Below are 27,705 nucleotides of genomic sequence, written 5' to 3' on the forward strand. Positions count from 1 at the left end.
GTCTGAATGCTTGCAACTGTGTATATCACAGCAACATCCCACCCTGCTTGTTCTGACATGCTTTCGACAGTTGGATGTTATACTGGACTCGGCTAAACGCGCCCTGTGGAGTTTTCCTATGAACAAACTCAATGCTGTGTTTATAGTCAGTGTTTCTACAAACATGCAAAGTGTGAATCTTTGAAGTCTTACAGCTTTGTTGGTTGCATTTCCCTCCTCTTGCAGAAATAATTTTAAAATAGTATCGACGGGCACGTTTCTGTTCCTTTACATCTTATCATTACTAGTGGGGTAAAGGTGGTAAGGATGTGTGCTTATCTGTGTGGATGATGCAACAGAAATGAGGACTAAAATGTAGAAACAATTGTGCTGTAAGGGGTCAGGAAGTCCCCAGGGGCTCTATTATGTATTATTAATCAGAGGATCACTCGCTCATAGTTTCTCATTCATTCACTCACTAACTTGTCTTTCTCTACTTGTGAGGACTCACACTGTCCGAATGTATACCTTTTTCATATCACGGGCTCTTTCAGTTTCTATTACATCCTTTGAAGTCCTAAATGATTACATTTTAACACTTGTTTTTGAGGCTCTGTCCTTTTGTTGTTGTGGTTGCCAACTTTTTACCTCAACCAAGGATGTTGTGTTTTTGCCCATCTTTAGGTTTGTTTGTGAGCAGGATTATGCGAAAACTACCAAATGGCTTTCAACAAAACCTTGTGAAAGAATGGACCAGGAAAGAATCTGTTATATTTTTGGAAAGCATGTTAATGGCACTGATATCTTGAGTGTGTGAAGTTTGGTGCATTTAATTTTAAGGGACTGTTAGGCCTTGGTGGCTGTATGAGTGTTATAGTTGTACATGGGGAAGGTGCAACACAAATAAACTTGATTTACAATCTTTGATAACACCTGGTTCTAGTCAAACCAACCTGCACAAACAAATCCTCACCTTTAATAGGGCCACGCATGACTTACAAAGACCCTGATTCCTCCCTTATATCAAACTCTACATGTGACCCCACACAGAGACATGGCAAATTGGGCGGTATTTGTCTCCCTCTCCTCTTGTCGCTGCTGCTGGATGTTTTGCGTTTCACCTCAGTCCCTGATGCTCTCTCTGGCTTCCACCTCCTGATCAAACCATGACTGTTGAAATGTTGAAATGTTGAGCACGGAATTACCATGGCACATTCAGTATAAACTGAATTTACTGTTGGGTCCCATCCAAACCACCATATGTCGAGGAGCCTTGTTTCTCCAACCAGAGCGTGACTGATTCTGTTAATGTAGCAATGCTCTAAATCAGTGGAGTGCTAACTCTCTGCAGCAAGGGGGGATGACGACCTTTAGCACTCATTTAACACTCTGATTCCAACGTGCCGGAGACTTTCAGGAGGTGTCTCTGATGGAGACGCTTCAGTGCACCTGGGCTTTCGCAACACAATGGAAATTGTCACGCAAAACTCCTCGACGCAGCTCAAGCACATGTGAAAGTCAGATGCTGGCAAGAGGTTAAAAATCCAGATGTATTTGTAATTTTGTCTGAAAGAACATCACAAGAAAAAAAAACATTACAAACAAATGGGACCATGTGTAACGATGTAGTCGCTCTAGGTCGTTTCACATGGTGCCTCCAAATAGCAGCAAGAGCTAGTCCATGTATTCTGTTACTGGTTTGTTACTGAGGAGATCAAATGAAAGTGGCTCAAATTTATATTTTTATGTTAAAGGAAAATGTGATAGACAGAACTATCAACTCGCTTGTGAACTAAGTGGTGTATTAAACAGTTCAACAGCCATATTTGCCATAAAAAAGTGGATGACCAGCAGAGGTTTACTCCACTTGTTGTAGGAAAATGACCTTACGTCTCCATATATTCTCTGGCTTTCTCTCTTCTTCAAAAGACAAATGGAACTGCAATTCACGAACCAGTGGGAGGCATCAGGGTAGGTTGCCGCTTCGGTGACAAAAGCTAATCTCCAAGTCAATGCTAAATTGCGCTAAAATTGTTTTGGATGTGTTAATAAGCAAATATTTGAAATAAAGTGAGCAGAAAATCACATGTTGCCGGATTGTATAAAAGTATTTTAAGCTAATAGCATGGCGGTCACACCTACAAACTTACTCATGGCCCATTAATCCATATCCATTCTCCCCTCATCCCATGTTCATGCTCAATAGAAATAGCAATGACACAAGGGTAGGATAGCTGGGATTTACTTTAAACATTTTAATACAGGTGCTGATACAATCTTAGTTTTATCAATAACATATTTCAGGAAAATAAGTAGTTTTTTTTCTACAAACCCTTTTTAACTTGACAAAAGAAGTTACATTTTCATAGTTTTATGTTGTCTAAACAAGCAGTTGCATGTGGAAGACATTTTCCTGCAATAAAAACAGTCTTAAAACTTGGCAAGTCACACGCTAAAAACATCTTAAGTCTGAGCAGGTGTTTGCTTCCAGCTTTCAGTAGCTGACACTTTTTTGAATTGGTTCTTTGGGCTTATTTTGGACCTAAGTACGAAAAAACTATTGAGATTCGTTTGTCAGCTCTAGCATCAGGTGAATAGTGTTTGGTAAAAGACAAGATCGGTGGAGCCCCAGTTTCACAGCGGTAAAGACATGCTTAAGTGGTTATTTAAAAAAAAGAAAAATCCTTCTGAAAAACAATGGTGGCTTTATCAGCGAGTTTTAGTAGAACAGTGTACAGACAGAGAATCATTGTGTGGGATCATCTCTGGCTTCTTTAACTCATTTGCATGATGAACCTTCCTTGGCGTCCTGTGGAACACAGCACTGAGCCTTGAAAGAGCCTATGTGTTATGGGGACTCTGATATGAGTGTGAGAGGGAGCATGTGCATCCATTTGAGGCTCCGTTGACCAACGGCCAGTTCAACCAGAGCTTCATGACAACGTTTTTATTTAGTTGTTTGTGCGTTTTGTGTGCACACGCGTTAAGTTTCAATTACGAGATCCCTGACGTTCATCATCTTCGTATCACTAGTGGCCATCTTGACTGAGTTATCCCTGACCCGAGGCAGGGAAGCACTTGGCTTCACGTCAGCGGGCCTTGAAACTTTCATACAGAAACACAGTTGTATATGCTAATTGGGGGGGGGGGGGCGGACGCTCAGCCAACCAAATAAAAATTGAATTCAATAAACACAATGGTTTGTGTTGCTTGAAAACAGACCAGAGTTGAAAAGACATCTTGTCTTTTGTTAGCGGCTCTGAGTGAAACCAGCGTCGTCCCCTGGCTATACCAGGCTGTTTGCGTAGCGCGCTTCGACTTCTCTCTGCTTCTTTGTGTTTCCGCTGTGACCCGCGACAAGACAAATGCTGTGGAGACTGTGGACACATCAGCTGTAGGAGGGATATGTAAATAGATGTTCCTCATGACATGGCTCACAAAGTTCCCCTGTTTTCTCTCGTCTTTTGTTCACTTTTGCAACCTTTTTCCCATATTCCCAAACCCTTCCTGCTTGTCCTGTTTACTCTCCCGCTCCATCTGTAGCTCATGTTGTAATCTCTCTTTCTCCTTTGTTAATCTTTTTTTTTCTCTTTTGCTTTTTCATCTGTTGCCCAAATCCCGATATTTGCTGAACGTTTTTCTGCCTATTTTCACATCTCACTCCCCAGTACCTTTCTGTGTTCTCCCTCACATGCATTGTGTTTGGTGAGTTTATTAATAATAGCTCATTGTGTGTGATAACATTGGCAACAACATCGTTAGTGGATAATTGAATTTGAGAAATTGAGTTAGGAAAAGTTGGAACGGGGGCGCGTGGCGACCTACACAAGAGTGTGTGGGGATATCTCCTTTCCCCTTCACAATTATTTCCTCATACAGACCTCCCTCCCTCTGCTAATACTCTTAACTCTTGTTCCTATTTTTATTATATTTTTGCTCATATTCATAAAACCTCTATTTCCTAATAATCAAGTTGAAAGGATAAAACATCTGATACAAATAAAAGTTTCAAAACATGTTTAGCTGTGCAGGCTTGTGCCTAAGGAATAAAACACAAATAAATAAATGTTGACCAAGAATAAATCCCTTCACCACAGTCACAGAAATCCACTTTCATCCACTTACTGAAGAATTGATTTGAATGACAGATGAAACATCATCTTCTACTTCTCGACTCTGCTACTCGATCAAATCATAGTGTTTCTACCCACAATTTAATTGTTATTATTTTACCTTAAATTGATAAATCAGAAAATAAAATAACAGATGAATCTAATGAATTAATGAGGTCACTGTTTTCCCAAAAGGCCTGCTTGCATAAAAGTTGAGGAACTGATGGTAAATTCTAAGAGGGTCTGTAATGTAATTATTTGATTAATATTAAAACATTGCGCTCGGACTGGCTGGACCTTGCAGACATATTCATTTGGATTTGTTTATTTTTCCTCACATGGATACTTTTTTCCTCAACTTCTCCTGCAATAATATTTGGCAATAAGTCTCTCCTGTGGTATTTTTACTGTCACCAGTCGGACTTTGCCAAAGAGCTCTTCATATATCACTGGATCCTGCAGCTGTGGCAGCCAACAATTATTCCTCGAGAGAATATTTATAATCTAATAGGATTTCAACATGTCACTGATGGCGAGGATCCCATTGTAAAACTGTTTATTCTTCCAATGCTGTCAGTAGGAAACTGAGTTGCTGATCCAGCGTTTAGTTTCAGAGTGACCATGGGTCACAGCTCTGCGAACTAAAACCAAACTTACATATCAAGGATGTACTAGTTTCCTTGTGTAAGAAAATTGTGTTGAATATATGTAAATAGCAAACTGAAGTGCAGGTTATAACCATTATCCCTCCTTTTCCAGTGAATGGTGCCTACTGCTCGGAGAAAGATGTAGACGCTGAGCTGGGTGACGCTGTGGACACCCTGATGCGATGTGGGCAGAGCCTGCCACTATCACCGGGGGGTCATTTAGGGGGGCTATACCCCCAGAGCCTCCACTGTGACAGACCTATTCCAGACCTCCTCCTGCAGGACGGCCCTCACCAGGACGCCAGGTAAACTGTCACTGTTATTCCTGTTTTAGAATCCTTTTGTTCCTGTTCCAGTTTTGCATGTTTCCTGTTTGATATAGTATTACTAACAATATGCAGGTGCAATGTGTTTTTTATTAGCTGTGCTATTGTGGAATCAGATGCGAATGCATATGACCTGAAAGCTCTACCCATAAAACACACCGGAGGGGTCCAAAGTACAACATTTATGTTGCACTAATCTGATTCTTCTGTGGTGCAATGCTCGACTACTGTTGGTCAAGTCAGGAAGAGTTTCCAGGCGGTTTCTACGTCGTGGGGTTTGTCCCTCGTCTTTCTCCTTCTCTTTGTATTCCCTCTATCCTCAGTCATTTGAGTGCAACTGGACAGATGTTGACTCCCCGCATATAGTTTCTTGATATTTTCCCCATTGCCAACAGGAAATGGTATTCCTGGATAGACGGAGAGTGAGGAGGGGAGGGGGGGTTCAAGTCTATATTAACCACGATGGCAAAGTCTGCCAGTGGCTTTCTCCAAATCCAAGTTAGCGTTAGCTCCGCTTTTCCCCCCCAGCGTGCTGAGGGGAAGGGACAAAGACGATTCCTTCATGAGACAGGCTGCAGAAAAAGAGAGCTCTTCTCACATCACTCAGGGGCTTTGGACAAAATCCATAATGAGCCAACTGACAGGAATGATTATGTAGGAGATCACAGCAACGCATGGAGAAACCCGACCTGGGGTCCCCATTCAGCAGGGAAAAGATTCCCACCATAATACACAGTGTTGTAAACGCTGACCCTTCATAGACTGCAATTATGCCACCAAAACAGGTGACTCCCCATTTATCCCCGATGTTGGGTTGGGTTTAACCCCTTTGTGTCATCAAAGCCCGTCAGATGGACATACTAGCCAGTGGCCTCTCTGTCTCAGTCGCCATCCCTCCCCACCCCCGCTCTATTCTTAGTTATAAATACCCATTCATATCGTCCCACTACGAGAAGATCCTATTTCATTTATTTATAAAAGCTCTTTGGGTCACCAGCAGTGAATGTTACCTGATGTCCAACATCACCTTAATTCATAAAAGGCCAGCCCAGTGTTAATGTTCATTCAATAAGGTCCATTACAGTGAATGAAATGTTTTAGGCCAGTGGGACTAATTTGAGATGACATGGTTTTTATATAAACTGAGAGGCATATTTTCGGAGGAAGCAGAAGGCAAAATTCTGACAGTGCTGCTGGTGGGAAGGATGACCAATCTGCATCTGTCATCAGCCTACGATCGAATAGCGCTCATATTCCTCTCTGTGTGTTTTTCTCATTGCAGATCCTCCTCTGCCTTCCAGACGACCCTGTCAGGGGCCTCACCTGGCCTCGGCTGCGGCAGTGCCAGTGCGACTCGCTCCTCTCTCCCTTACATAATCAAACAGGAGAACTCGATGGGCTATAAAATCTCCAGCACAGGGTCGAGAGTCAACAGCACGTCTCAGGCCGTGTTTCAAAACTGTAGAGTAGGACAAGGTTTGGTGGTGCCAAGGGATGTGACAGTTGGAGCTCCGCATGCTAGCAACAATGGTAGCGGCGTATGTGCAGCAGGCGGTGTTGGTGGTGCTGCGTCAAGAGACGCAGTTCAATCGTTTAATAATGAAGATGGCTCCTCCCCGCTGGCTTTGTCTCCAACTGGCTCCCGTCATTCAGCGCGGCAGCTCAGTGCGAACACTCTGAAGAGACACTGCCTGTCCCTGGCTGCGCAGTCTACCGCTGCTGCTGGCACGGGCAGTGTTGGCGCCACTAGTTCCCCATCAGGTTCTGGCGCTGATTCCAAGGAGATCAATATCACCGCCATCATCTGCTCCTCCTCCCAGATGTCGATGGTGGCTTGCATCAACGGGTTACGTTCTAACCTTTCAACCAGCCACACCAGAAGTGCCGGCTTCTCCTCCTCTTCCTCCTCCTCTTCTACGTCCCCACCCTCTAACTCCTGCTCACAGGAAGCCCTCCAGAGGCCCCCACCTCGAGGCAGCCCCCAGCAACCCACGGTACACGAGAACTGTCATCTGTCATCACCTGCCACCTGCCTGCTGTCCCTTTCCGCCTCCTCCTCCACATCCTCCTCTTCGGTGTCATCAGAGGAGCCTGAGCAGGGCCAGGGGCTAAGCCAGGGGCTGTGTGAGGAGCCGGGCTCCATGCTGCAGGGGCGTGGGGCTGGAGGAGCAGCCGGGGGAGGCGCGGCAGGCTCGGACGGGCTTGGGCTACTGATGAGTGGGGCCCTGATGTCTGGGACATTGCATTCAGGGCCTGAAGCTGGGGTCCTCCTGGACGGAGGCCAACGATCTGGGGCTGCCCTCAAACAGGAGCCCCTCGATGATTTCTCTCCGAGTGAAGACGAACTCTTTCAGCACCACTATCACCATCATTTGAGTGGTCGCAGTGGACACCTCCGTCACCCCCACCACCCCCCTCGACCTGCCATGCCTCCGCCCTACCACCTGCACCAGTACGTGGGGCCCAGCCCTGGGGGCCTGCTGCACAACCTGAGCCAGCAAACAGCACCGGCCTCATCTCTGGGACACAAACAGACCTCCGGAGGAGCTCCTGGATCTCACACCGCCGTAGAGCAGGAGGAGGCCATTGGAGGAGTGCTGGGTGATAAGCAGGTCTGTCGCTGGATTGACTGCAGCGCTGCGTACGAGCAGCAGGAGGAGCTGGTGAGGCATATTGAGAAGGTGCACATCGACCAGCGCAAAGGTGAAGACTTCACCTGTTTCTGGGCGGGTTGCATTCGCCGCTACAAGCCCTTTAATGCGCGCTACAAGCTGCTCATTCACATGAGGGTCCACTCTGGAGAGAAACCCAACAAGTGTATGGTGAGTCTTCATGAACCACTGAAATGCTCCACGTACAACTCACCAAACACCGCGGTCACGTATATTCACCACACATCACATTTAGTATGTTTGTCTCATAATTGCAGCGACCTGTTAAAAATGTCTGAATGAAACATTTGAGCGTTCTTCACAGAGGAAAACAGTCTATGGAGATTCATTTTTCCTCAATAAGATATGTGATGATCGCGTCCAAAAACAAGACTGGACTTGCTTCATTGCTGATTACTTTTCAACAGCAACTTATGATTGTAATTCCTGTATTTTTAGCAGAAAAAAAGAATTCCACTGAAGATGTTGAGCTGTTGTGAGAGTACCACCACTTTGTTAGTATAAATAGATCTTGTGGTTGTATTCTTTACAGGTAAGGCTCCAATTCCACAAGTCAACACACTAATCAACGTCAAGCTGTCGTTTCCCCCACGTCCCTTAGCAAATGGAAAAAGCCCTCCAACCTTAAGAGTGACTTAGTCCAAATACACAATTAGTCCACAATTTGTGTAGGGCGATCCCATGTTTATTTTCACCAGCACTTTTGTTTTTTTGAGCGGGGATTCAGATCATGAAAAGCCAACACATATGGTTAACATAACCAAACAATGCATACACTTGATCCGCTTAAATGGGAGCTTTAAACGTTGAGCTGTCCCACAAGTATTAAGTGAATTTGCTTCATGTCCAAGCCAAACATGGGGAGAAATGTAGTAGTCTGGAGAAGGGAGCAGCAGAGGGAGCGTAGGTAACGTTCGCTGTAGTCTTGCTCAATTCACGGCTTCACCCGAAAGCCCCTGTCAGAAGAGTTCCTCCTCAAGCTCGGGAACCACGTCCAAATCCTAATTACTGAAGAACTGAGTCTGCAATATTGTTGCAACACCTGTTTTATCTCAAGGCCCTTTTTTTTTCCAAAGGTCAGGTTTATTTTCCTAAATAACAGTGGCTTTGGAAATGAGCTGCAGTGAGAAACATTTAAAAGGAAGTTGTATTTCATGAAACAGTGTAGAATAAGAGATTCAGATACTTTTTAAATCTCATCTGAGCTTAAAGCTGAGCAGAGCCAAAAACACACAAACTCACCTGAAGTTGTTCTCGAAACACACAGTCAGTGTGAACTGAAAGGTTTGGAGGTAATTTGCTGCCGTCTTGGAGAGTGGACAGAGAAGAAAGGTTTTTAAAGCAAATGTAAAACTGCTGTTCTCAACAGAAATGTCCTTTTTACCTCTTGTTGACAATGGAGATGTGTTGATCATGAACACCTCAGCTCATTCTCTTCACATTTATCATGTGGCAATGAGATTCATTACAAATTATTGTTCTCTTACTCACCATTTACTCAAAAGCAAATTGGTCTCCCTTAGGTGTGCGTCACCCACCTCATAGGTCTGTGTTTATATTTAAACCCTTTAAATCTCCCAACTATTTATCTTCTCTTTTAAATTGGAATCACCGAAGTGATAGTCTTTGTTCTGTGGACAGTTTGCACATTCATTTGTTGTCTCCAAAGTCTGGAGTAAAAACATTGAAGAAGAATAAGCTTTCGGCACCTAATGCTAGGAATAAGTTACAGATTTTTCTGCCTCAAAACTTAACTAGCATTGAACAAAATGTTAATAATGTTAATAATCTATGTGTCTCGTAATTGCTTCTACTGTTTAAACTGTATTGCTGTTAGTCTCCCTTGTAAAATAGATCTTATATCTCATTCGGGACAAACCGGGTTAAGTAAAGACTTATATATAATACATTAAAAAAAATGTGACATGCCATTGTAATTCTACTTTAGGTGTGTTATATTCTCTGTCGTTGCTGCTCTTTGGAGCATTGTGCAGGTTTCTTTACTCCATTTAGTACCTTAGTTACATTTGGTTGACACATGTTTGTATGTGTATGTGAACGTGTGTGTGTGTATGTGCATGTGTGGAGATGTTTGCCATATGTTAACACTGGAACAATTTGGCTCAGTGTGGACAAGCCGCTGGATTCTATCTGCGGACATGACGGGCTGTGAAACTCTGCTACACATCCTAACTAATCACCCTCATATCAAACACACACACACACACACATTTGCAGCCATGCAGCAACTTGAAAATGGGGAAATTGTTTCCATTGACGCTCACAATAGGAAGTATTGATTCGGTGTACAGTGCGTTGGGTTGTAACACTTCTTCTTTTTCCAACAGAACATAAACCGAAATTTGAAATGTTTTCAAGCTTGAATCAACACGTCTAATCAGCGGGGATTGAATTTATGTTGAGCTGGGACTTCAGCAGATAAATGTGCAGTGCCAGAGAAAATAAACATGCTCCTTGTGTGTATTTGTAAGTGTGTTTGTGTTTGTATAGAGTCTATACACATTTAAGTAAGTGCTCTGTACTTAAAGGAAACAGTGTGTGTCTTAAAAGCGTGTGCATCCTTGTGTGTTTCAGTTGTGTCTGTCCCAAGGCCTTGTTTTTTTTTCCTTACTTGTGACGCTCGTGCAGTAGACAAAGACACTGAAGAATTTAAGCTATTCACATGGAGGAAGCAGATGAGACATTCTGTTTTAGGACCAAATGCCCTAGAAAAACCAGGGCTAATCCCTTTATTATCTTTCCTGCAGCAGACTCCAGTGGGTGCTCATGAAGCAAGGCTCCCTTCACATCCATATCTGTAGATATATATATATATATATATATATATATATATATTTAAAACAGCTGAACAGAATTTGCTTCATGCTATGGTTCGGCTGTAAAACGTCATTATCACAAATCATGTGTGTCACAGTCTGTACCACAGTCTATAATATTTTCAGAAAGTCTTCATTAGAAAAAAGGAGTTTCCTCCACATGGAGATGTCTGATGTAAAACTTCTGCCTCGGAAGAAAACATGTTCAGTTCCCTCTGCTTCCCAATTAAAGGCTGCCCTGGGCAGTTGTGCAGGGCAGGCAGGCAAAGACGGACACAAGGGCGAAAGGAAACAACATAATCTCTCTGCAATATCCTGTTGTGTTTCATGCCTAATTCACTTGTTGTTTTAGATTATTGCATTTTTTTCCAGTGTCTGCATAAATATTAAAAATATATCCAGCAGGAGAAGCCCTGACATAGTCCTAGACTTTGATATTGTTCTGCTTCGTCAGAGTCGCGGTCCAGCGGATTTGAAGCATCTGAAGGCCGCGCTGTGAAAAAAATATCCTCCCAAAGCAGTGAGGCTGCTGAGGGGACAAGAGTTTTTACATGGCAGACTAACTTCAGGGGAGGGGGGCTGCGCTCTCCACTTTATTTGGTATGTTTGGATCAGCAGACTCGGTCACATATCAGGGGGAAAATGTACTCGTAAAATTAAGATTTTCAAAAACAAAAGAGGGCTGTGCTTTAAATTGTATTAGAGGAGGTTATGTTGTTGCGGGATGAAGAATGTAGTCAGCAGTTCGAGGTATTAAAAATGATTCAGTGGTCTCCCTGTACATATATATACAATTTCTTAGTAAGAAGCTTTTTGGAAATTGTAACAACACCACAGTTTGGGTGTATTATGTTATGTAAAGACCAATGGTAATAATTTATTTAGACAATGTTACGCTTGGATACAAAATGAAGGTTTCATTAAAAAATGTATTTTTGCACCTGGCACCTCGACAAATTCATAGAGGCATGCTCATTAAATTTTATGGACGTAACATAAGGTGATCTTAATGTGACTTATAAGTGCAGAGACACATGTTTTTATAGTGCGGCATGCCCATAGGAGTTTACAGCATTATATTTATTTGATTAAGGTGACTAATTTCTCTCCCATTGTTATTTAAAAAAGAAACCCAAAAAATCCAAAAAAATGTAGATCAAAATATTTTAGTGTTTATCTAATGTTTTGAGCAAAGGTGAGATAGATAGCCACCTGTCCGTTTCACAATGAGACAACATTTGGCATTAGCAGCTCACCGGGGCCCTGTCCAAAAACAGGCACACGTGCACCCGTAAAGACAAACATCAAAACACTCACACTCACTGACACACTCAGTCAAACCACTTGTTGAAGGAAAGTTGGATGTTGAGACTCTGGCGTAGATCATGGAATCTTTTTTTCCTTCACTGGTGTGAAACCAGCAAACATATATATTTAGATTTACTAGACTGACTTTTGGAAGAGAACGAGCGGCAAAATCCCTCGGCAGCAGACGCTGAGACCTCGAGCGGCGGCTGGTGCCAAGATGGCGTGTCTTCTCAGGGGTAAATGGAGTCTTTTGTGAGCAATCAGCTCAAATGCAGGAGATGAAACAGGGAGCGCCATTAGCAAATTAAAACTGAGGCTCAGCAGCACATGACCTGACTTTTCCTCTGAATGCCGCCTGAAACTGGAGCGGTCTGGGCACCGCGCGCAGGTGGCGAGTGACGTTGATATTAATGGGTTTGTACCCACGTGAGCTTCCGACACTCGGGCCTGTCTGGACAGTTTAGCTGCCATGATCTCTGAGGTCATAACTTCAGAACCACTGGGGCCCAGAATTACCTGTGGTGAAGCATGGTTCACTTTCAGATAATCCTGCAGAGCAATTGACACTCAAATAAACACAGAAGAACTGTTATTTCGGTGCTTGGCTTTTAAGGAAATAGGAAAACTAAATGTAAAGCAGTTTTTATCATTCTTTAAAGTAGCTCGTCATTCTTTTAGCATAGACTGTATGTAGAGACGGACGACAGGACAGTTCCACATAATTGATGCAAAAACATCTTGAGTGCCCCCTGGTGGCTGGCTGCAATGTTGGTCAAAAATCCTGCCTCCTCCATGTTAGTGGTTGGATCTTGGACCAGACCAACCTAACCAGTAATTTTAGGTAGATAGTATTACACTGTTTGTTAATTCTCCCACTAAGTTTGGTTTTACTTAGATATTTGATGCTATAAAACGAGGTGAATAAGAAAGGTAGTAGGACGTGGATACCACACGTAAGAGCCATTTTTATTTATTTGTTTATCCACTTGTCGATATGTTTGTCTTTGTGCTTACTGTTGCTGTACAAAGTGGCACTACCATACAATGGAATTAAGATTAACATGCATTTATTTGTCCCAAACACATGCACAGACATGCACAGACATGCACTGGCAGGTAGGGAAATTTAACCTCTGCTTTTGACCCATCTGGTGCAGGACACACAGAGCAGTGAGCGACCATGTACGGCGCCCGGGGAGCAGATGTTGGTGGAGTGAGGTGCCTTGCTCAGGGGTACTAGACAGGGTAGGGAGAATCCTCTTGGATTATTGGGCAGATCAATCCAGGTTTGTCTTTTGTGGTCTCTCCATGGAGTCGAACCAGAGACGAACCAGAGACGAACCAGAGACCTTTTCTGTCCAAGTTTCTGCCACTAGACCACCGCCTCTCCCCAATCTGCATTTAAAACCGGTAGCTATGTTGCATGTTTGGGATACATATGTGTTTTGACCATGTTCATGGACTCAGTTTCCAAACAATAGAATAGGCATAGAAATTCATAAAATTAACAAAAACATATAATATGAAGCAGATATGCTGAGGGGTTCCTCAGGCTTCACACACACATACACACACACATATACACACAACCATGGTCCGTATATGGCTCATTTAAAGTAATCAGGTTCAACAGGCATTGATTCAGTGTGTCAGTAGTAACTGCTGAAACAGAGCTCCTCGAGTCTGTGCAGTTGGCACGAATGCAAAGACCTTATCAGGCTCACCTAAGGACCTGGCACGGATAGACTTATAGCACTTTATCTGCTTCTGCTCCCCATTAAATAATTTTCTGAATTAGCTTTGTCAGTCATTCCCCAGGCAAATGAGTTCATCAGGTAGCTAGATAGTCTAATTTCACTCTACGAACCCTTAATCCCATCCTGTGGTTATCCTCTCTGTCTTCCTGTCAGTTTGGCTGTGCTGCTTGGCAGGGCAGTCGTCATGCTAATAGTAACACAACGCCGGCCATATGTGATATTGGTATGATGAAACTGCTGGCGGAGGGGCTGTGCGACTGATGTTCTGGATAGGAATGAAAGCCCTGGATAGATGTTTTCCTTGTTGAGCAGCCCAGGCCAGTTCCTTGTCAGGCTGAAAAAGTTTTCCAGTCAATCTCCCGCAGTAATTTAGTCCAGTGCTCCACAACCCCTCTAACATCACCCCAACTTTTACTCCCTCTTTCTTTCCCACTATCTATCATTCGGATCTGAATTAAGGATTGCTTCGATACACTCAACACTTCCTGCATCGACAGATCAATTGTAATTGAAATATATTTGATCTGAATGGCTATGCATTTTTTTTAAACAGTTAATTGGTTATTTACATTGTCGCTTTATGACATGAACAATATGCCACGTTGATGAGTGGCCTGGCCCGAAAGGCAAATGTAAAAGAAAAAGAACAATAAACAATATATATATAAATACTGTTAATCAGCTCATTTAACTTTGTATTATGTTAATTTGATTCAAAATATTCTACTTTAATTATTTACTTTCCTTCAAGATTTAAAACCTCCAAAAGTTTTACATTTTTCAATCAGGATAAAGTTAACTTCCCTGACTGATGCGTCCAAAGCAATGCACAACAGAAATGGAGGAATGTCTCACACCTGAGTCAAGTGATAAAAGTTTGAAGCCGATTTTTCTTTCTCTTTGTGAACTTTCCATTTTCAAGGATACGGTTTGATGGATCTCCAGTGGTGCACAGCTTGTGTTATTTCCTTCTGAGTGCAGAATGGTTAAGTACTGGCCTGGCGTCGCCATAACAATTCACATCTTCAAGTAAACAGGAACTTGCTTATTATCCTGGTTTCCACCACAGTACAAAATGTAAATGTTGTTTTGCATGATATTTTCTTGCTCAGGACAACACACTCAGGTCTCACATCTCCTTGATCTCATTAACTCTAGTAGATTTCTTTGGGATCATTGAGAAAGGACATGCATTATGTGCAGCCACGGAAGGAAACAGCAGAAACCTTTTCAGTTTATAAACAATATGAGCAGATTTTTGTTTGGATTGCTCACCCATGGTTTATAACATCCATGGAAACCTGTAGCTGTCCGTCATGTTGTATATGGGCTGTCAGGATCTGTTTCTCAATGCTCTGGTTTCACTTCAAAACTACATCAATAAACCAAAATTCAACATAACATGTAGGATCCTCATTCAGTGGAGCATTTCTTGAAAATATTATACGCTGCCGAACTGAACTCAACTACAGAAAGGTCAAACAGCTGCAGCTACCTCGCTTTCAACCTCCTAACCAGGTATCAAAGCATGGGGGATTTGCTACATGTGATACACTTTAATTGCATTTGTCTGGAATGCAATATTTTGAGTTTCCCCAATTTCCTTAACATTTAATCATGATCTGTATCGGAAACCTGAAGACCCAGGGCAGCGCCCTGGTTATACGTTACATAGAGATTCTGTCATAATTGTGTCCCATCCAAAACCCTAATCAGTTTAACCTAGCTGCTGAGCCAGATCAGTTTACTAATACATGGGAGAGATGAAGGTGGGGTGTGTGTTTGGGATCCCGGTCATGTTCAGGGGGTCTGTTACAGGGACGCAGCAGAGAGAGGGTCCCCTCTTGACTCTTACAATCTGACTTGGTTGTCAGAGCTGAACGGTAGTGCCTGTTGGCTGTGTGCTGTCGTGGATCATGTGTATTGTGGGGGTGTACCGATACGGTTCTCCTCCACAGTCAAATGGATAATTATAGCCAAAGTATTTTTGTGGCATTGTACGAGCCAAAGCCATAACAGCGCCTCTCTGCTCCGAGGCCACCTTCCTCGCCCACTCCTCACGTTCACACACTGGCCTCGCTTTGTGCCAGGACACAGTTTGTGCCACAGCAGCCATTCAGCAAACATACCCACTGGACAGGTCGGCTGCCTGTGTGTGCCATGTGTCTGCCGAACAGAGGTTAATTGTTTGTTTTTGTTTCAGCTGACTTGTCAGTGTGGGAGTGGGCGCTGCGTAGAATGTTCCAGAGTAACATCTATTCCATACCGCCTCATGTCATCCAACGAATAGGCAACAAGAAGGACATTTAAACACAGCCTGACGCCCACCATACCACACCAGGCTAGACCCATAGCTAATATACATGAGAAAGTGAGTTGCTACCGTGCAGAATAAACATGGAGAGAAGTATGGATAAATTATGTAGCGAAAGATGTGTTTACATTTATGGTGTCAAGTTTAAATTATGCCCTGTGGTTCTCTGTGGTCGGCGTGCCGGGTTTAATTTGGATGTTTGAGAAAAGAAGTGACGGTTGAAAGAGCCGGAGACAGACAGGCAATTCACTTCTGCTTTTCTACTGATGTCATCCCCCGAGAAAAATAATACATTTTTGCAGAATTCATCACAAGGTGTTACGCGTGACAAGCAGTGGGCTATTCGCTGAATGTGGACCTGAGAGCATTTTTTAAAAGCGTTAGGGAGGCTGTGCTTTTACAGTTGCAGAGTTTGTGAAACCGGCTCTCCAGGCTGAGGCGTGTGTGTGTGTGTGTGTGTGTGTTTGTTCGTTTGCACTGTCAAGTGTGTTTTCAAAAATCCGAGTGAGAGTGAATAGAGTGAACAAGCGCCCGGGGGAAAGATCCAAGTCAAATCCTGAGGCGTGGACTGTGTTGTTAAATGGCACAACGAAACCGTGACACTTCACCAAAACCACATTGACTGTGATGATTGATAATGAGAGCGACATGGGGCAAAAAGAGAAAGAGAGACCGTGGGAAGTACTGTATGAAGAGATGATACACACAATGATACAATTTCTTATTACTTTTATTTTATGGTTGTGTGACGCAGCAGAACTGGCACGACAGGGACTGATATTTAGGCTGGGATTTACCTCCCCCTGTTTTACACCCCAATGATCTCTAACTATCTCCAGAAACTTCTGAAAAAAGAACAAAATAACATCTGGTTCTCGTTCGATCCGTTCGGCTCGGGAATTAGTTTAACATTACGGTACAAGTAAGAAGCTTCTTTTTTTTTCTTTTACGTCAGAGTACCTCCTTTTGTTTTTTGCTCTGTTGCAGCCTCGACAGTAAACAGCAGCCGTCACTCAAACGTCATCTGCTCGTGGTGCATCCTCGTCAGTTGCAAAACAAATAAAGATATCAGTATCATCCATTTGCCAGTTTCCCCTGTTTAAGGCCAAGAAATTAAGATTAGGACATGCATGATTTGAAGTGCAGCTAGGAAATAAATACTGTATATGAGGAAAAAACGCTGTACAGCAGAGTGCCTGCACTCTAACTAACTGGCAAATTGTGCGGGATCAGTGAGTGCCGGGCTCGGACTCGTATTACCGCTAACATCAACATATGTCTGATGAAAACCGTTTGAAGGAAATATTCCATAAATATGAAAATGTTTACCAAAGATATCAGCGATTGGTGGAACATCAGGATCTCTGCCAGTGCTTGAGTCGCTCGAGTCCGTCGTAAGTGCACTGGACCAGAGTTGGTTCTACTCTCAAATTAACCTGTGTTCCTGTATGAATGTGTTGTTGTGGAATAAATTTAGTAATTTGAAATTTGCTGAATTGATAAGTTGCAACGTGAATGAATGACGATGTGCTCACTGTGACGGACTGAGCCGTGATGGGACTTGATGGGGCTCGACATGCAGTGTCGAGCCAGTCTGATATATTGCAGCCAGGCGTATCCACATGACTGGAAACTGGGGCCCGAAACCTACAGAGAGGAGGAAAGAGCAAAACCATGCAGAGCTGAGGAGTGAACAAATCAAGGGGCACCATGGCATCTCAGTTGCACCACATTTTCTTGGGCAGCAGCTTTTTTTTGTTTTTTTTTACCCAGAAGGCTTTGTGGTCTGGTCCCCCTCCAGAGGGTTTCATAAAGGTATGCTCTTTCCTTTCGCCCTCGCTCGAGTCCTGGGGCTGGTGTCGATCACGATGCCATGTTGACCCATTGTTTAATTTCGCTGGCATGTTTTCCGTCTGAAGACCATAGTGCTTCTGGCATCTAGGTATTTGGCTTGGCAACCCCCCTGGGCTTCTGTAGTGTTTATTTGTTGTCACATCAGAGTTATAGAGTTGCCATTGTATGCTACAGTAGGCATGCGCCTTGAGGCAGCTGTGTCAACTCTTGACTTGTGTGGAGAACGAACGGTTTGCCAAAAAAGGGAGACAGGCTTTTTATTTATTGACCTAACAAGTCTGTACAATTCAGGAACACTGTGACTTCAACCGTGGTGTTCATTATATCAAGTTTTCACACAGGATATTAAGCCAGTAGGCAGCATTTAAAAACAGAAATGTTTCTCATCAGCTGAAATCACAAAGTGGGGCTGCAGCCGAGAAGAGCGCCCCTGGTCTTATTTATCTGAAAAATATAATTAAAATAATGGTGTTAGCAAAACACGTCGTCTGGCCGTGCCCGAAATACAATGTGTAAAAGTGTTTTAGCTTCCAGCAAAGTACTTTGGTTTTCTGGACTGGTGCTTCGGTTTGGTGGTGGTGTGGTATTTTTTTCCAAGTAAACGAACAGTTAATGTCAGGAGTTGTTGTCAGTGGCATCTTTCCAGACCTGCGGTAACAACCAAATATGCCACTTTCTCCTTAACCAGCAGCCTCAGTAGACCAAAATGAAATACAGTCACAAGACATGTCGCACACTTTAAAAAAAGTAGTGCTGCATATTTTCTTGTCGTTTTGACAATTTCCAACCTAGGTTAATATCTGTAGAGAAGAATGTTAAAGTAAAAAAGAGAAAGCTTACCTCTTTCTTTCTTGTGATTTAAACCTTGTCTACAACACTGTGGATTATTTTTGTACAGATATTTTCCCCTCTGTTTAAAAAGAAATCTCCATCCACGAACTTTGTTAAAGTAAATATCTTGGCCCGACAAGAACACAACTACAAGCGCTCAAAGGAGCATGCCAGACCAGTAGATGGCAATAAGATGTACGTCAACCATCCATCAAATAAGAGAAATGAATGATCGTGAGCATGCTCAGTGAGCTCATCAGTAAGATCAAAACTAAAACATAGTAGCTCCAAATTTTTTCACTTATTTCTTTACGTATATCGAATAGACGTTTGTTTCTTCACCTAATACGAGGCCTTTATGGCACATGGCCCAAAGTGCTATGTATGTAATAGATAAAGTATCAGTATACACTGTGCAAATTAAGTTTTGGAAATGCTCCGTTTTACATGTTCAGACGTATACACAGACACTTACGTTTTTGAAAATTGTTTTCATGTGGTTGGGACGAGAGGCTCAAATACAGATAAGAAAGATCACTTTGCAAAACATCTTCATCAGAGCGGACAGGGCATAAGAGATGTCCGCATGTAAAGGTCCTCAGTGAAGCTTTAAGGTTATTAGACGTGTGGACTCATGCAGGAGGGGTGGAGGAAAGAAATCAAATCTAAGCCTCAGAGCTCAATCCAACAAAACACCAATAAAGTGGAGCTATTTAATATAAAGCTATTCTCATTAATGGCCTTTGCTTGATTTCCATCCGTCATCCGTCGGTACCACTGATATCGAACCGAGTCGTGCAGCGTGTTGAGTTATACACAGTAACACTCCATTGTTGTTCTGGCGTGAGAGGAGCCCGCTGTCAGGAGGCAGTAGAACAGAGAGGAGCGAGAGAGACGAGCAGAGAAAGCGAGCGCGAGAACGGAGTCAGGTGTGAGAGAGAGGCGCCGGACAGATTGGAGTCCGCTTGTCAGAGGACGCCGTAGCTCGGGGCCCGTCCGGCGGGGATCCAGCATTGACCGCCAGTAACATCAGTCCAGGCGCCGGCTCAGAACACAGATCATGTTTAGGATTTTCATTGTGTAACCCTCAGACTGTCTTTTTCATGGGCGGGTTTGGATTTCGTGAATGGGTTTTTATAATTAATGCCTTGATGGTTACTAATGGCTGTGGCACTGGAAAGGTTTGTGTTGCACTCTAATTAGCCGTTATAAATGGTCGAGGCTGCTCGTGAGAATAAATTCTCACGAGCCGGTGGGACGGCTCTCATGCTAACTGAAGGGGAGGTCACAGCCTCGCGTAAACGAAGATGTAACCCAGCAAATATTCGGCGGTTATTTATTCCTTATTCATTCGTAACTGTACCATAAATCTTTCTCATCTTTCAGTCCACGAAGGGAACGTGGATACGATGAGAAACACAATCCAGTGGGTTTTTTTTACAGGCAGGGACCTCTGCTGGTACAGTTCAGTGTGAAGCATGTCTGGATGGAAATGATCTGACACCCTGAGCTTTTGCCCAGAAGGAACATTTTATTCAGAAGAATTAGGTTGGATGTCGGTTTTGTTCTGTGCTAACGCTACATGATAAGACGCAACATACCCGCCCCCCCCCCCCCCTTCGTCAGTCTGCTTCATCTCTTTGAGAATGTGACCCTGTTTTCCTTTTTTCCTCCCTCAACCTGGTGAACCGGTAAACCCCAGGCTGCCCGGCCCGAGAGGAAATCACATCTTAGCCCTCCTAATCTGATGCAGGGCCGCGGAGCTGGTAGACATTTGAACGAAGGCCTCTCTGAATCCACAACAGGTTAAGTGCTTCCATGAAGCCTCGCCGTGTTGTTGAGACGCCACGCAGGGCACGCACCGGAGCCGGGCCTCCGCGGTGGGAGCAGGGGTTCAGATCCATCATGGCCACTTCCTCCTCAATCTCCAGCAAAACGAGTGTGCGAGAGGCAGCCCGAGCAGCTGGGCCGGCTCATTATGTGAGCAGCCTCATTTAGTCATCATAGGAACGCTTCCTGTTGTGCCATCCACATACTTTTTTATCTGGCCCCCAAACTATTCAGGCATGAGTGCAAAATGGCTGTTAAGAACAATTTCTCCAGTCGTTTACATGACTACTTCCTCCCACCAATTTATCGGCTCAGCTCTCACTAAGCTCGCTTGTGCATACGCATCTGGACAACACTCGTGTTTAGTCATTTGCGCCGTCGACTCATATCTCAGCAGTCATAAATCAAGACTTCCCAAAGCTTAGTGCAGGAGGTGGGAGGGGAGAGATGCGTCAAAGAAAAACCAAGTCGGTGTGTATGAATTCATTTATCTTGTGAAAAAAACAAAAAAGGAGCCCATTGCTATCTTTAATTCAAATCAAAGTCCTATTCACAACAGATGAAGCTGGCTGCTAAGAGGGTCCCGCTCCACAGTGGAAATGATATGTGTAAACTATGTAATGCAAATGTTTTAGCCGGGCTGTGTTTAATTTTGTATCCTGACGGAGCGCATGAGAAACCTGCCTCTCCTTAGCTGTCTCGTTGAATCATATGGATATAATTTCATCCATTTACGTTGTTCTGCTCTTTGCTGTGGTTGCCACAGGGCATTTGGAAGCAGGCAGATTAAATGCACATGTTCCTCCCGTCCGCAGCCGGAGCACTCCGCTCCACGCCCCCCCCCCCCCCCCCCCCCCCTCCGAACAGATCCCAAAGTGTTGGTGGTTTTCCTCGTCGGTCGGCGCAGAGAAAGACACCTTGTGATGAACCGATTCGTTCCAGCAACCGCCTTCTTTTCAGACTCGTAAAGTTATACAGGCTGCTTTTGAGCATTGGCACTTTATAACATGTTTTATTTGGCCGCGTCCTCTTTTGCCACCAAAGCTCTTTGCCCCTCATCGTGTCTGGCAGGCCTGGCAGTGAAGGAGCCTGGATGTGTTGGGTAAAACCGATCACAGCAACGAAACCAAAAAAATAAGTGGAGACTCTGAGAACTTTTCTATTTGATGGGGGGCCAGTGAACATGAGTAATAGTGAATTTCATGCTAGTTAGCAGTCCAACAGTTGAATCACATCTCCTCATCGTTAGTCAGAGTTCCGATCTAGAATTACTGCCCACGGCTGGAGAGATACATTAGTGCTGAAGGAGATGTCAAAGGATTCCCTCACGTCCGTCGTAACACGAGAAACACTTAGAGAAAATACTGGATTTTATTCTCGGGGAAAAAAATCAAATTAGTCCTGACGGTGACGACCTCGTCTAAAAGGACCACAGTCAGATATTCCCTTACTTCTGATTCTCTCCATCTCTCCTTACGCCATTCATTAAAGCCTTTAATCAGATTCCTGTCCAACATGTCAGCGGCCATATATCCACCGTCCAACACCCCTCCATAACGGCCGGTTTGTTTGCATCATCCGCAGCTGCTGCCGGCTGCTAATGAGCCGCCGCGTGCGAGGAGAGAGCCGCACACTGCCGCCTTGTAGCCACGACACTGTTTGGCCTTTTCCCTGCCAGTCAGGAGTCATTTCCCATGAAGGCCTCAGGCTCGGCCCGCACCTCCACCGGCTCGCATGCTGGGCCCATAATCTGTCTGTTGTGATCAGCTGCCTGTCCACCCTTTCAACCCACTCTCGCCCCCTTCAGCCATGTCAAGACCCCGCTGTCATCCCCAATGTTTACCGAGCTACTGAACCCCCCACCACACACACACACACACACACACACACCCCTTAACTCAAAGAGTAAACTGGTGTCAGAGGGGGCTCAAATCCCTCCACGCTGCCAGTGCCCGCTCCCCTCGCGTGGTGATCTGCTGGTTTACCTTAGATGGAGGTTTGCAGAGAGGAAAACTAAACATGTTTAAAGCAATTAATGTGATTAGTGTCGTCTAAACTGTTTTCACAGATAATATCAAAGGTAAAATCGATTCCAGTGTCAGACGCCTCAGCCTCCACAGCTCTCTGTTTATGCCACTTTATCCTGTGTGCTCATTACTCTCTAAACAGTTTATGTTTTAGGAACCTCCTTATAGACCATACAGAGGACACACTGACATATGCCCTTTAACTTGTGTTTATTATTTTTGGACTGGATTTATCAACTCTATATTTGTAACTTAGTTTAGTGTAGTATATTATGAGTATTAGGGCCACATGGAAAATATATAATGAGAAAGAATTAGGTTGTTATCGTACAAAAATACAGATGTAATTTAATTTATATGTAAAAAGTCATAATGTTACGTGAATATAGAAAAAATGAAGTTTAAGGAAAGATACTATGAAACCTCTTTGAAAAACAAAGATATAACCAGGGACAGAGTCGACCACTACCAGACTTTTCCTTCTCCCCTAAAGAGGCGGTTTCATCTTAGTCTGTGTGCTTCTTTCTCCCCTAAAGAGGCGGTTTCATCTTAGTCTGTGTGCTTCTTTCTTCAGAATAGATATAGTCTCTTTCAAAATATTTTAATTTCTTATACTGACAATGTGGAGCTGATATGTCAAATTTCATTACTAAATTACAATTAAACAACATGCTCCATATTCCTCATTCTAACATAGGCAACAGGCTGATTTTAAATATTCCCTTTCTAAAATGGCATGTTACTTAAAATTTTGACTTTATTCTAGTAATAATACAAATTTATTCTCTCAAATTTATCACTAATATGTCATAATATTACCACTTCATCTTTGTAAAATTACGACTTTATACTCAAAATCTCTCTTTCTTTCCAATTTGCGCAGCCTTAACACATAAATCAGACCCAGGACCTGGAATATATACTTGTCATGTGTCACTCCTTCACCAGAATAACACCACATACTGCCAAAATCAATACTGTCAAAACATTTTCAATACCTGCAGTATCGTCCAAATATCCTAAATGAAGTTGACAAAGCCTGAACTCACTGAAAAACGTCATTTCAACCAGAGGATTGCCCTCGAGAAAATATCTTACTGTAGCACAACATTTTCATACAGGATTTCTGGGTAATGTCCATGCCCAGAGGTGGCATTGCCTGTTGGTTTCCTTAGCAAGTAGGAAAACCTCACACTCCTTGAGTAATAACACGCTCTCCACGATTAACACAGTTTCCTCCACGGAGCCTCAAATTCATATTGCAGCAAAGAAAGCAATGAAAGAGTGATTATTCCCTTATACGTAAATACACACTTTTGGCAGGTCAATAATAGCCATGTTTGTTTTCCAAACTCAAATGCCCCGGCGCCGTATTTCAGCAGGCAGCGTGCAGTGTGTCTGTCATGACCTGTACGGCAGCGTGGACCTTCCCCTGCACTGAGAGTTTCACTAAGCTCTCCCGACTGGCCTGGCTCTCTTGTTTCCAACCGAAGCATTTGATTGGCACGACTCAAAATTACTATGTTTCCGCTGTAGAACTCAGTGCGACATGAACACGTATGGACATTTTCCATAGTACTATGCTGCAGCCCGGGCACTATGTGTGTCCGTCTGGTGCCGAGGAATTTTCCTCATACTTCATTCCAGTCCTCTGAACTGCATGTTTGGCTTTGATAATTATATGCATTTCTCAGGAGAACTTTGGAACGAGTTTATTGCCTTAAGTTTAACGACACTTGAACGTTACCTTGGTCCAAATCAACTGTTTGCCACTAATTATGCTGAACTCCTGAACACGGGACTGGCTGTCGAATGTCAGTTATTGAAACTAGCCTTTAATGGTCCAGCGTGTAAGATTCAGGTGATGGGATCTATTGGCAGATATCAAATATGAAATAATCTGTGTGATATTTTCACTAGTGTCTAGTAAAGAGAGAGTGGGGGAACAAGGATTTTTTTTCTTTTTTCAGCCTTACATTTTTCAATATTTATATTAATATATTAAGCCAGATTTAGCGAACTGATATCTGAGTGTGTGGAAATTGCTGGCAGGTTGCATTTTAGGGAACTGTAGTGCAAATCAATTATTCTTAAATCTGATATTTGTCAATATGAATTATTGTTTTGGTCATTTTAGTCTGCAATGTAATTCGGGTAAAGGTGTTATAGGAGTGCCTGTATGACATTTTTGAAATGTAAAAATATTTCAGTACCAGAGCTCAGGTCAACTTTGTAAACTCATAAATAATCTGCCAATTAGAAAATAGACATTTGATCATGTTGAGAGAAACATTTGCTTTCAAACTCATTTGCCCAAAACTCGTAGCAGCCTCATGTTTGTTGTTTATCTATAAGTGAGCAGATTAAGACTCTCACCGAGCCACACACACATGCATACACACCCACAGATCAGCCTGGTCACCTAACACAGTTCTACCATGACAGGCTTAGGTTTCGCCTATATTAAATGGAGCCTCAGTGAATAGAAGGCCCTGCATGTACTGCGTGAGTGAATGAAGGAGGCCGGGGATGAACATTGAGCCCAGATGAAGCTGAAGCCCCATTACAGGAATGGTGTCACTCTCTCCTTAGCGGTAACCCGACCCGTTGTCAGCCGGCTTCACTAAAGGTCAGGGTACAATGGACGGTAGAGACCGGCTAGCCTCTGCAGCACAGTTTATACTCAGAGATGTTGCTCCGATTATCAAACCAAACGTCTTTCTGCCTCCTCAGTGGCCTAACCTCACCATCTCGTCTCTGTGACGTAGTACGAATAAATACTTTTTGTCCCATCTCCCGTATAGCACAATACGACTTGCATCTTGACGCATATTTAAATAAGAGAAATCTTTGCTCCACTGCAGGGAGTTTCTCATGGGACCACAAACCCTTTGAAGAACTCAGGAAGTTTTGACCAAAGAAACCAGAAACAAACTTTTGTTTCTGCACGTGGGTAATACTTTCTGATGGTTCATGTACAAACTGTCCAAACACAGACGCTGCAGCAGCTACAGCTTGTGTTCAGCCTAATCCACAAAGTAAGGAGGTAATATATGCTGCCAGTGTCAATTCTGGAAACAGGGGTGGATGTTTCTTGATGTTTATTAATGTTATGTCCCGACTGGCTTGAAAAGAGGAGATGAAATTGAAATTATTAAATAAATGTCAAACGCTGAGCAGACTGTGGCTGTAGAGGCAGACGTTAGTACTTTGCACCTCCGCATGTCTCCTTTTCCTTCATCACATCTAACTCAAACATCAGTCACAGAACAGTAAACACAAAAGAACAACAGGATCACATTGTGCTGTCACCTCCCGGCGTGAAATTCTGTGTTGAATGTAGCCATCTGTCAACAGTCTTGTTTGTCCAATCTTCACTCTTTTTCTGATCCAGTTTAAACACAAACAGGAAAGTAAAAGAAAGACTTTTATTTCCTACTTTAGTTTCTGTGTTTTAGTTCCTTTGTTCCTGTAAACATCCGAAAATTCTAGTTGCTTTGATTTCTACCTATCATTGATAATATTTTTGAAAGAAATCATCCCTGTTAAAGCATATTTTGTACTTCAAAAAAGTTAGCTTTTTTTTTTATGTTTAGTTTTTTAAGGCTACTGACAGTACAGGGTCACTCTCAGATATGCCCCTGGGATTAATCATGATCATTAAGATCCTGGATTGTTTTATGTTTATCTTTCAATCGCTACATTTTTTTTCATATTGTGTGTTTTCTTTATTAGTATTATTTCTTTATTTATAGTTATTTATAATAAGTTTATGGTTAAATTATAGAATATCAAGCCCGAGTTATATTTCTTTGTCACAATAACATCTTAGGAATAGTTTCCTTTTTTCTTTATATATCGGCTGATATTTCGGTAAATGTTAGACTCAGTAATATCAGCATCAGCATCAGCCCCCAAAACTCTTTATCAATTGAGCAGACAGACATGTGGCCGTGCAGAACAGTCCTGACACAAGCCCCTCTCTTGCTCCTGTGACAGTTAAGTCCCAGCTTAGTTGTTTGAGGGTTTTAGTGCTACTTAGATATAATATATTAATAACATTGAGCTATACGCTTCCCAAACTCCTGTCGACCCATACACTGTGTGACTCTTTACACAGCAGCCCCTGTAGGGGGTCTTGACCTCAACCAATCGGCTGCGTTTTCTGCTCAAGAGCAGAAGTGGACACACGAGAAGCCTCATGAATCATTCACGTGTTAACAAATCTGTGGTGTTCATTGGCTGAGTGGTCGGGATCAAATGGGCCGAGGCGGGTCAGCTTGTTTACCGTCACTGTCACTTGTCAATGTCTAATGTACGCTACGCAGCAGAACACTTATCTCATGCTATGCATTACAGTCCATTAACCGAGGCCGCACAACACACTCCAGTTCCCTCTGCCATGGAGATAGCGGCAGGTGTACAGTCACGCAGGCCGCTGTCTTTCAAGTGAGGATGTGGTTTTAAACAAAGGTGCTCGGACTGGCTGCGTAATTCAAGAGCTGTGGAAAAAATGCTCTTGATTGAACCACCCATGTTCTTAAGCATCCCTATTCCTGAATATGCGGTGTAGAGTGAAGTCCTTGTTCGTGCGTGAGTGATCAAGAGGCCAAGGGGAAGAGTGGGACAACTTCTTTCTGAGTCACACATGTCTACATATACAGAGCCCACATTGTGCCAGACTTTGCCAGCGTCATATTGATTGTGTGCGTGTGTGTGTGTGTGTGCGTGCTCTCTCCCTTCCAGTTCGAGGGCTGTAACAAAGCGTTCTCCCGTCTGGAGAACCTGAAGATCCACCTGCGGAGCCACACAGGAGAGAAGCCGTACCTGTGCCAGCACCCCGGCTGCCAGAAAGCTTTCAGCAACTCCAGCGACCGCGCCAAGCACCAGCGCACTCACCTGGACACGGTCAGAAACCAAGTCTCTGCTCTGTCTCACTTTCTCTTTCTCCCAAGGTTTCACCATAGATTAACGTTTTAACTTTCCCAGGCCATCACTTGGAATAGTCTGGGTGGTCAGAGTGTTGCGAAAGAGAAAGGATGGCTGCATGAAATTATAGACGGTAAATGTTTGATTCTATAAAATCCATTAAGGGATTATATTATGTGCAAATTAAAAAAAAAAAAAAAAGGAATGTTGAACTGAAGTGGAATTGACTCTCAGCTCAACATACGTGTGGGTGTGTATCCCTGAATAAAGCTTTGCTCACAC

At 43.3% G+C, this 27,705-nt stretch overlaps 1 protein-coding gene across 1 annotated transcript in view; it reads left to right on the forward strand.

The window, feature by feature from the left end:
- Positions 1-27,705, forward strand: part of LOC133960822 (zinc finger protein GLIS1) — a 73,451-nt gene that overhangs the window by 24,235 nt on the left and 21,511 nt on the right. The window contains exons 2-5 of the mRNA XM_062395665.1: positions 3,234-3,373; positions 4,808-5,043; positions 6,347-7,886; positions 27,241-27,402. Coding sequence (XP_062251649.1) covers positions 3,234-3,373; positions 4,808-5,043; positions 6,347-7,886; positions 27,241-27,402 — 2,078 coding nt within the window. The remainder of the gene's footprint in view (positions 1-3,233; positions 3,374-4,807; positions 5,044-6,346; positions 7,887-27,240; positions 27,403-27,705) is intronic.

Source organism: Platichthys flesus, chromosome 9 (genome assembly GCF_949316205.1).
Source record: "Platichthys flesus chromosome 9, fPlaFle2.1, whole genome shotgun sequence".
Lineage (NCBI taxonomy): Eukaryota > Metazoa > Chordata > Actinopteri > Pleuronectiformes > Pleuronectidae > Platichthys > Platichthys flesus.